This window comes from Chrysochloris asiatica, unplaced genomic scaffold, assembly GCF_000296735.1.
Source record: "Chrysochloris asiatica unplaced genomic scaffold, ChrAsi1.0 scaffold00439, whole genome shotgun sequence".
NCBI lineage: Eukaryota > Metazoa > Chordata > Mammalia > Afrosoricida > Chrysochloridae > Chrysochloris > Chrysochloris asiatica.
In genome coordinates this window covers 356,958-367,766 of record NW_006408957.1, presented here as the reverse complement: position 1 = coordinate 367,766, position 10,809 = coordinate 356,958, and the positions used below count along the sequence as shown (strand labels likewise).

The window sequence follows — 10,809 nt, the reverse complement described above, 5'->3', positions numbered from 1 at the left end:
AGGAACACTGGGCTTAGGGGGCACCACATGCCCTATATTTGGAGGGAGGCTGGATCTCTGCGTTCAGATGGGGGGGAGGGACTGATGCCTGCAGCGTCAGGACATATGGTCACCAGGATGCCCCTGGGACCCGCACAGCTCATGCCAGGGGTGGAGATCTTCAAGGATGACTAGGCTAGTGTTTGGATCTGCGGGCGACAGGCCAGCCATGGGGTGATCTTCCCCCAGGGTGTCCGATGGCTCTGTCTGCTGTAAGCCAGGGCAGGAACCAAAGTGTGGCTATCCCCCCACCCTCTGCACAGCAAAGGACAGAGAGACCTCCGTGGGGGCAGGAGTCCATGCCTGCCCAAGTCTGCTGTGTCCCATGCACTTGCCCAGGCCTGAACTGGGGAGATTAAGGGCAGAGCACGAATGTGACACCTTTCCAACCCAGACCCTGTGCAGAGACCTTCTCAAGCAGGGACCTCGGGTTCTGCCTAGGACAGGCCTGGGTCTCACAGATGAGGAAGTCGGGGTCCCGAGCTGCAGCGGACAGACAGACAGGTGTGTATCACGTGACCACCCAATCACTCTTTAAGTTAGAAAGGAGTCCACGTGCACAGGGAGCCCAGCGTGTGGCTCACAGCAGGTCATAGAAGTAGTCCAGGCCCTGGCCCAGCTCCCAGATGGAGACCCCAACACCTAGCTCCCGTGCGAGGTCCAGCCGCACCTGGATAGACTGGGCAGAGAGGGAGCGTCAGCACTCAGCCCCCGTGCTCCAGGGAGTCCCGTCTGGGGAGGACCAGGATTCTCACTGCCCACCGTGTCCTCAGTTGAGGGGACATGCACACATTGGAACCCACCGCACCCCAGGTCCCTCATACCTTCAGAGTTGGGTAGAAGACAACATGCCTCCCGCCTCGGGTTCTGGAAAAAACCAGAAGCCATGCATTCCCAGTCCAGCACAGCCCACCTAGGGTGGATACCCACCTCCTCCAGCCCCGACCTGCCTGCCGTGTCAACCGTGGCCTTGCTGGGAAATGCCCCCCATGCCCCTCCATCTGGATGCTCACTTCTTGTACTCGAAGACGTGCTCGAAAGCCTGGCTGTCCCACACCAACTGTGGCTTGTGCTCCTTCAGTGTCTGGATGTACCTGCAGGGAGCCACGCATCGGTACCAGGACCCCAGCTGTCCCAGGAGGGCCCACTGAGCACCAGGCTGTGTGCTCACCGGTATATCTCAGGGACGGACGGACCGACCAGAGGAACGTAAGCAAGAGCGGTTGCAGGTGCCATAAAGTGGACACAGCCACTGCCTATGCTGATGGCCGCCCTAAACCCTGATGCTCCATGTGCCAACCCCATATCCCATACAGCCACCAGGCTCCAGACGTGTAGGCCTGAGGCCGGGTCTCCTCCAGCCGTACTGACCCCCCCACTATGGATAGCAACTGCCCAACAACCTGGGCCCTCCTGCACTCCTAGGGCCAGTGGTTTGAGGTCTGACCAAAGGGCACACTGTGGACATGGAAGCCTCTGTCTTCAGGGCCCAAACTGGCCTTGCCGTCACCCTCCAGGATCCTGTGTGGTCTCGGGTCCTCCGCCCCCACATATGCCTGCACTGGTCCAGGCACTGGCTCTCTGAGGGCCCCGAGTTCACCCTGGTGAAACCACTCAGCGCATCTCCCCCTGGCGTCTCTAAGTGACTCTCTTCCCAAAGACTCAGGAACACAAGAGGGCCGGCTGACAGGTGGCTGCGCCACACAAGCCTTGTCTGGGGCTCGGGGTGCTGCACAGACATGGAGGGACAGTAAGGGCCATGAGGACCTTCCTGGGTGGGAAGCCTGTGGGTTGTCAGAATTGGAATGGGTGCTGGCTGCAAGGGCAGAGTGGAGGAGTGGGGGGCTAGCACCCCAGCTGAAGAGAAAGGAACAGATGAGGAAACAGCAGTTCGTGGAACCAAGAAACCAAACGCCTGGGCAGTCACATAGCCTAGGGCCGGCAGGGGAGATGGAAATGGGGTGTGGGGTTATGTTTGGGGCGATGGCACCAGAGACCACGGAACTGTGCTCTGGACACAGGGCTGGTCCACAACATGGGCTGCAAGAGGAGGGTAGACAGGAAAGCGGCAGGCTGTTGACCTCTGTGCCTGGGAGCCAATGTGATAGCTGGACATGGGATGACCGACCCCTCCTCTTCCTCATGGGAGGACCTTGGGGGCTGTAACTGAGGAAGCAGAGCTGAACATGCAGGTTTGATGGTGGTGGGGGGCATTCTGAACCCCCGAGAAGAGCACAGCTTGAGCTGATAGAGGAAGGTGGGGCAAGTGGTCCCGGAATTAAAGGGGTGATGGCTGACACCAGGGAGAAACTCCAGGATAGGGGAGAGAGCCCATACACCTGAGTTAGCCCTGGGCACGGCTAGGCCAGTCCTCCAGAAAGGAGGCTGGCACACACTGTGTGATTTACTGCCCAGTGTGTCGTCAGCTGCCACACGCCAGGAGCGCCAGAAACGTCTCCATCCCCTGCTAGCAAACAGGCTGCTGCTCTGGGCCACTCAGAGGCTGAGGCACAACCCAGAAGTCACTTCCATGTCTGGAGGGTGCTCAGGGGTGTGTGAAGGAGACAGCCTGCCAGACTTCCCCCTGAGCAGCTTGGGGAGGGTGGTCTACAGCCCACACTGCAGGGAACCCAGCCAAACACTGGCTACATCCTAGGGAGATATCCCAGAACATGAGAGCAGGGAGTGGGGAACGGAGGTCTCTCTGTGGGTTATGCGGGCCTGAAGAGTCCTCGGCGGAGACTCAAGAGCTGGGAGATGAGGTGCCACGCTCCAGAGGGAAAGTGGAAGAGCTAGTCCGGGACAGAGAGGCTGGAAATGGGAGAGGGGGTCACGGGTGGTGGGGGACCACAGGTGTAGCAGCAAGGTGGTAAACGGCCGTGGGGACCCAGCCAGGTGGAGGACGCTGTAGACCCTAGAGGTCTCAGATGCTTCCAGAAGCAGCAGTTTGGGGGTGGCATTCTGACCCAGGTAGATGGCAGATGGGGGGGTCGGGTGTGTCCAGAGCCTCCATCTACTCTTACTACAGGGTCAACTCTACTGTCCACCCTCACAAGAGCTGCTGCAGGTGGTGCCCACCCCCCCAGGACCCGGCAGGACTGTAGGCTGAGCCCAGCGGGCTAACAGCTCACCCGACTTGGCAGCTGTAGGTCTGGACGCTGGGGGCTGAGAACTGACCTCAGGGTCAGAGATCAAGGAGTGCCTTTTCCAGCCCAGGGTCTGCACCTAGCCTGCGGGGACAGTCCTCTCCCCTGGCCCAGAGGGACTCGTGGCATTCACAGTCCCTCATGTCCCTGAAGGGAGCACACTGTCGGGGACAGATGTGACCCATGAAAGTCCCAAGCTGCTGGAGGGTGGCCGGGGAGCACCAGGTCCAAGGGAGCCCTGCGCAGGGCCTGTCACCACGCCTCGCCTGGGTCCTGGCGTCTGTGGTCAAGCAGATGGCCAGGTAGTGACCCCCCTCCCCTTCTGCTGAGGGGTCTGGACACCTGCCAACAAAAGGCTGCCAAGCCCATCCCCACCGGGCAACCAGACTTAACCCTGTGGTGACCTGTGGGGTGGACACTGCCCACCAGCGGTCTCACCAGCACCTGTCCACACCGAGGCCCTGTGGGACACAAGTGGGGGTTTGAATTTTCCAAGAGCTTTTGAAGCCTTTTGGTAAGTGTTCCCTCTGAGCTCAAAATATGTCTTCTTCTCGAGTGCACCTCACCTCCCATTACTGACAACACGCGGCCCACAGAAACACCGGGACGGTCAGATGGGGAGGGAAGGGCATCATTGTCCCTCTGCAGTGGCCACATTCCATCCACACCCCCGGGGCCTTCAGAGAAAACCCTGCTTCTGGACATGTCTCCTGACCAGGGATTTCCACCCTGAGTAAGTCAGCCTGTAGGAGAGGGGCCCACAGCTGGGCTAGTCTGAGGGGGGCTTCACACACCAGCAGAATGAGACCAGGAAAGAGGTGAGGTGGGGGGGACCCTACAGCCTGAGGGGACCCAGCGATGCTGCTGTCTGTCCAGGGAAGGGGCAGGCCCCCACCGCGACTGAGCTGAGTGCTGATGGGGCACCCCCTAGCCCCCCACCAAGGCTCCAGGGTCCTGCAGCTGCCCCTGGGTGAGGGAGCCTGGCAGACAGGACTACATGGTGGCGGGGTGGGGCTGGGGGTCTCAGCGCTGCAGAAGGTGGGGAAGGAGCCATCTTCAGTCCACCCTCCACTGCCCAGCCCAGGTGAGCCTGTGAGTGGAAGTGGGCGGGCAGGGAGCAGGACATGTTCTCTCTGGGTGCCTGTCAGCAGACGTCTAAAAACAGGGTCTGGGGGAGGAGCCCTGTCCTGCCCCATGTGCAGGCTCTCAGGGGAAGTGAACTGGGGCCCCTCGCTGTGGAGAGACAGCTGTGGGAGTAACAGTGGGATGCCCTGGCCCCAGCTCAGTCTCCACTTTGCTAACACCCCTGGAGCCCCTACTGTAGGAGAGACAGCTGGAGGAACGACAGTGGGGTGCTCTGCCCCCCAGCCTGCTGTCATTAGCTTAGTCTCCCCGTCTCCAGACTCTGGCTGATGCCCCTACGAACGCCCACGGCCCGTGAGTGAAGCCAGCAGCTGCGTGGCTCCTGCTGACCATCTGCATCGCCATCAAGGTGAGGATGGCCACGGCATAGCGCTTGTCCTGACGCATCAGGTATGACCATCCCCACGCTGTCTGTCCACTGTCCACACGCCCGTTTCTGGCTACACCATTCCCGTCCCCACGACACCCACCCACACGGCCCATCCAGAGTCCACATCCCTGTGCATGCCGGCCACGCCGCCAGCCCAGTGGACAGAGCCCCAGTGGCCCCTCACCTGGTCCCAACCATGGGCTCGCGGACATCCTTGAAGGCCGAGTAGTCCATGCCGTAGAAGTTGAGCCCCAGGAGAATCTTACTCCGCCACCTGGCCTTGGGGTCCAGGACCTGGATGCAGGCTCGGACCCAGGACAGCGGGGCGTTGGGGCCGGGACTACAGGGCAAGGAGACAGGTCAGCAGGTGCAGTGGCGGGTCACTGGGGCCAAAGTCCCGGCCCGGTCACTCACTGCTGCACTGTGGCGTAGTCATAGGTCACAAGGCTGAAGCCGTCCAGCACCGGGGCCAGTTGCTCAAACTCCTTGTTTGTGAAGACGCCCAGTTGGTGGGTTCTGCAATGAGTTGGGTACGTGCTCACATGGCATATCGGAGGCCAGGAAGAGTCTGCAAGGGGTCCCAGCCTGTGCCCCCGTGGTCCCCTTGGGCAGAGCTGGGGGTGTCGGGAGGGCTGACAGGGCCTAGACTTGTCCTGCTCTCCCCAGTGGACAGCCCTATGAAAGTCCATCCTGTTACCCAGCGATGCCACATCTCCGACCATGGGGCAGCCCAGCTCTGTCCAGAACAGTCATCCTCACTACCCACAATCCTCACAACCCACCATCACCAGAGAGAGCCTCAGTCTGCTCTAGTGCCTGATGAGGTGGGTGGGGCGGCCGCAGCCCAAGGCGGGGGTGGTGGTGGTGGGGAGACAGGCACCCCAGAGCAGCACACACGCTCCACACAGCCTGCACGGGACGGGCATTCTGCTCCCCACCCTGCTAAGAGCTGCAGCGAGTTACTCACTATCCACAGTCTGTAACTCCCACTGGCATCTGGGAGTCAGTGTGAGGCCTGGTGGGTCTGTCATCCCACTGAATATAAAAAGACCCATTCTTTGAGGAGCAGAGGACCTCAGAGCACCAAGCGAGAGGGGCCACGGGTACAGCATGGGATCCTGTGCAGTTCCCAATCCCGGAGCGAGGACAGCGGCGCGCGGCCCGCTGGGCATTAATTATCAGGAGCGCTAAAGGAGCAGGTGTGGTGCTGGGGGCTAATGGGCTGGACTGCAAAGTTGGTGGTTCAAGCTCCCCAGCTGCTCCTTGGAAACCCTACACAGGATCGCTATGGGTCAGAACCGACTTGACGGTACTTTACAACAACCACAACAAAGGCGCACGTAATGCTTGTCTGCACAGGGCAGAGGCTGAGGCTGAGAGAGAAGCGCGCCGATGGTAAGGCTGGGAGAGACCCTCCTGACTGCAGAACTGCTCTACCTGAATCATTTCTGACCCTGAATTGACCCTGTTCACTCCCCACATCCAGCCCACACCTGTGAGTATCCCCTGTGCGCTCTATGTGGTCACTACAATGGGTTACTGAAGACAGCAGAGGCCCGAGGGGGCAGAGGCGTGTCGGACCTCTGCTCCACGGGAACCAGCCTTGGGATTCTTCCCTGGGAAAACTGAAGTCATACACGGCTCCAAGTCACTCTACAGGCCAGAGTCCAGGCCCCAGACTCCTGGGGAGGGGGGTCCCCTCTACAGAGCCTTCGAGCCGAGAGGGCACCCCTTCCACTGCGGGGGGCTCAGCACACAGCCTGGTCTGGGCCTGCAGATCTTGAGATACCCAACCCCTGGGGGACAGTGCCCAGAGTCTCCAGGGGAGTGCTGGGGGAGATGGGTGGCTGGCAAGCCCTTCAGGCCTGACCACGGTGTGGATGACCACTGTGAACACAGTGAGCAGACACAAGCCCCGGCCATTGCACTCCTCCTGGGATCTGGCGGGTCACACCGTGTTGGGCCTCGGTGTAGGGGGACAGGTCTGGAGCCGTGTCAGGGAGGAACGGGAGTGGAGGGCCACAGATGCAGACAGGTGGTGGGGGGCGTCATGCCTGCCTGACCTGCACAGTGACTGAGCCCCAAGGCCCTCTCACAGGCAGGTAGCCGAGGACATGGTGAGGCAAGGGGCCAGAGCCTCAGGACTGCCCAGATGGCCACGGGGGACAGGCTAGTGGCCCACTGTGTGCAGCACCTCCACCTCTCTGTGAAGGGCAGAGGCTGTCTGGTCGCCACACGGGCTGTTTTTAGGACAGAGGGAAGCTGGTGCACACATACACACGGACATGCACACCCAGACCGCACACGAGGACACACACATAAGGTGTGGAGTGTCTCAATGAGCCCTTGCACAGAGCACACAGCCACGGGCCAGTACAATACAATAGCAGCGTCTGACTTGGGGGGTTGGGCACACAGGTTGCCCCTTGGCACTCACCCTGGGGTGACAGAGGGCGGGACAACCAGCAGGGCCAGCAACCGGGCCTGGTGCAGCACCTCAGCGATGTGGGTGATCATATGAACGAGGCCCCTGTGAACAGGAGGGGAGCCTGGGACTTCTGCCCAGGGGAGGGCTGAGGGAGGGGCCACAGGCCAAGCCTGGCAGAAGCAGCAGAGCGGTGCGGCCTGATGCAGACACACAGGTGTGTGCTGGGAGGTGCCCCAGATGGGACGCGAGGTTGCGCAGCCAGGCTCAGAAAGTCAGAGCCTCCCCACGAGGCAGCAAACGTGCCCGGGGCTGTGCTGGGATCTGAGACCCTTAGTCACCCAGTGATCCCCCCTTCTCGACCTCCTTCAGAGAGGAAGGCATGGTCAGGCCCAGAACCCCTTTCGCAGACCGCCCAGCCTCAGTGTCTAGTGCCTGTCCGAGCCCTTCACCCAGCAGGGGACCAAGCCCAGTGCCTCTTCCATCAGGGGCTCTGATGCTGCTCTCCGGTGGCTATGGAGGCAGGCAGAGGCCCCTTCATCACCTCCTCGCTGCTGCCCAGTGCCCTGTGTCCAAGGAGCCACAGAGCCTACATGTCACAGGACAGCGGCTGGAGACCAGCTGTCTCCACGAGGTCTTCCGGCTCCCCGGAGGCTCCCAGCTTCTCCTTGCTCACAGGGCTCCTCCTGTGTCTAAGCCTCCCCGGAGAGCAAGGGCACGTCATCACCCACATCACAGCGCTGCTCAAGCCGGTGCTGCTCCGGCTAGCTAGCTGTGTGGTCACTCACGCCTGCTTGGTGTCCAGCAGCTGGCTCCAGACCTCCACCACAAAGCCGTCAAAATGCTGGCTCTATAAGGGACAGGACGCGTGAGGACTCGTGCGGCCAGCCGGGGAGGTGGTGGCTGGCACACTGGCCTCTCTGGACTTGGCAGGCCTCACCTTGGCAACTTGGACCATAGTCTTGCCAAGTTCTTCGATTTCGTCCTCGCTGTCTAAGACACTTCTGAAGTCGTCAAATGTCCACTCCTCGAACAAAAGCCGAGGCACTGGGGGGCAGACAGACACAGCCACCGGTCATGTGCAGCAATGGGCACCCACATGGCCCGTGCTGCCCTTCAGTGGGTCAGGCTCACAGACAGAGTAGCCGCTCTGAAGCAGCCTATGCCTCTGTGAGGGGGGAACCGGCTGGGAGCAATCAGGGACACTAAGCCCCCACTGCGTGCCCACTTCAGGGACCACTCTCCACCTCCAACAAGGACCTGCTCTCCGTCCCCCAGCCACTCTCCCTAGTCCCTCACTGGGGACACACTGCATCCCCCCAGCCAGGCCATGGGGGGATGGTGGGGGCTGGAAGGAACACAGGATCCGGGGCCTTTCTGCCTGAGTGGAACCACTAGGGCACCAAAAACCCTGCTGAGCACACAGGTCCCCCTGGGGCCATGCTGTCGAGGGAGGGTCTCCCTGACTGCCCAGGCACACTTACCGATACGTAGGCCCTTGGCATTCTTCCGGACCGCTCGCATCCACCCTGGGGATGAGCAGGAATCACGTTGGGGACCTTGCCATGCACCGGGTGTGAGGGGTGAGACCCTGCATCTGCTCCTGACCCCAAACCCCCTACTCCATCTGGCCCCATTCACTCCCCTCCTGACCCTACACCTCACCTCCTCCTGATTCTACACTCCCCCCTGCTGACCCCACACCCCCTCGTATGGTCCACATCCATCCCTGTGTGCCCCTCCTGACTCCACAGAGGTGTCCCGAGCTCGTCCTCTGGATGCTGGGCTGACAAAGACCTGCATCTGGATCTTAGGGTCAGCAGTCCCACCCCCAGCCTCCACCACACACTCCTGGAGTAGCTCCGAAACAGCCGACCTTCCAGCTGTCACGAGTCTCCTCTCCGGGGCAGGCAGCCACAAGGTGTGACGCAGGTGTGACTGGGGTCACAGCACAGATGAGGAGAGGACGCATGCACACACCCAACTCTACACACATCACTCAGACGATGGACGATGCCCACAGGCCATCCCTGACCCTTGTCCAGGCACACTCGCACACTTTTCTCAGCTTCAACACAAACGCAGGTGAGCAGGGAGGCGGAGGACCTTGGTCCACGTCGTGAAGACCCAAGACCTCGAACATCTCCCGGCCACGCCGCTTCAGCTGCAGCCAGACAGGCGACACGTGTGTGAACTTGCTCCCAAACGTCTTCGCAATGTCGTAGCCATGGTTGTTCCACTGCCGGAAGACGGGATGAGGACAACGGGAGCAGCGCTCTACTCCTCTGCCAGGAGTGGGCCCAGGGACCCAGGGACCCAGGTCAATGTCCCCCGCCCCACCTGTGGTCGCCAGTCACGGCCACGGCCTTGTCCTTCCCTGGGGGGCCCCTCGGGGAGCCGGGGGACCAATATCTGAACCTGAGCCCTATGTGCTGGGCTGTCCTCAAGGACTTTAAGGCCTCCCACTGCTGGCCACCTGCCATGTCCAGTCTGTCAGTCAGCAAGAGGGGACACATGGCTGACCCACCCATCGGAGTCTCTGGGTCCCTCCTCAGTGAGGGAACTGAGCCCGGGACGGCCCCACGGCAGTGCCTGTCTTGAACGCCGTCAGCACCCCCAGCTCCTGCCCTGCCTCACCGGGGTGATGTAGCCCAGGACGGCCCCGTGGAAGTGCCTGTCTCGGGCCCGGGCTGAGCAGTAGCTGCGGTGCTCCAGAACCACGTCCTTGGCCCGGGCATCTGTCACCACCAGGCCCCGCTCCTGCACAGGTCTGTCTGCTAGCTGGGTCTGGAGGCAGATGATAGCACGTGGGTCACCGGGCCCAGAGCGGCCCTGCACCAGGCTCCCTTGCCCTGGATCCGAGAGCCCTCTGTGTCCTCGCCTGCCCAGGCTCCCACCCTCACGCCATCATCAGTGCCCGGAGTGGCTTCACAGCAACAGGCTCCGCAGCTGCCCGGAGTGGCCAGACCACATGACCACCATCGACCACCCTCCCCACCCCCAGATCGGGTAACACCTGGAGGAGCTGCACTTCCTCTCCTGGGACTGTCCCAGAAGAAGGGACTCAAGACCACTTCGTCCCAGAAAGCTCACAGGGACACAGGTGAAGTGGGGACATGGATGGAGTAGGGGACAGATAAAGTCTGGGGAGGTTCAGGTGATGTGGGGATGGGGCACAGGTAGAGTGAGAGGCAGGAGGGGCAGAGACACAGTGTGGGGATGGAAGCCGTCCACTCAGTGGCCACCCCACATGTGCCACCTCAGCCCCAGAGCTCACCTTCTCCAGCAGCGTTTTGGAGGCAGCTTTCTTAGCATCCGACTTGGACAGGGTCGCGTGAACCAAGCCGCAAGCCAGGGCCAGCCCCAGCATGTCCAGCAGTGTCCTCATGACTGGAGGTCACAGCAGAATCCCACCTGGACGTCCAGGGCGCTGCAGGGAGAGCAAATGTCAGCTCATGGAGACCTCGTCCAGGAAGCGTGGACAGGGACAGCCCCTTCTCTGATGGCGGTGGCTCCCAGTCCTGAGGGACTCAGTGACCCCAGGGAAGAGGCAAAGTCCTGGCAGCAGTGCCCTTCCTGACTGGGCTGTGGCCTCTGCGTGGACGTCAGTGGTCAGGGTCACTCCAACCTCAGCACCAACCTTAGGAAACAGGCACCCCTGCCCCCCATCTCAGACCCAGAAAAAT

At 61.5% G+C, this 10,809-nt stretch overlaps 1 protein-coding gene across 2 annotated transcripts; it reads right to left on the bottom strand.

Moving 5' to 3' along the window:
• Positions 1 to 619: 619 nt before the first annotated feature.
• On the bottom strand, positions 620 to 10,543 carry CHID1 (chitinase domain containing 1). 2 transcript variants are annotated; one of them, XM_006876973.1, is made up of 12 exons: positions 10,401 to 10,543; positions 9,761 to 9,910; positions 9,230 to 9,362; positions 8,608 to 8,652; positions 8,064 to 8,170; positions 7,912 to 7,973; positions 7,136 to 7,228; positions 5,113 to 5,214; positions 4,883 to 5,038; positions 1,053 to 1,133; positions 864 to 906; positions 620 to 718 (listed from the first exon to the last, which is right to left on the bottom strand). In XM_006876973.1, the coding sequence occupies exons 1-12, from the start codon at positions 10,509 to 10,511 to the stop codon at positions 620 to 622; spliced, it is 1,182 nt and encodes a 393-aa protein (XP_006877035.1). In that variant the 5' UTR covers positions 10,512 to 10,543. The 2 variants fall into 2 exon arrangements, with proteins under 2 accessions (XP_006877035.1, XP_006877034.1); XM_006876972.1 differs by lacking the exon at positions 7,136 to 7,228 and having other exon boundaries at positions 10,401 to 10,511.
• Between the last annotated feature and the right edge of the window lie 266 nt (positions 10,544 to 10,809).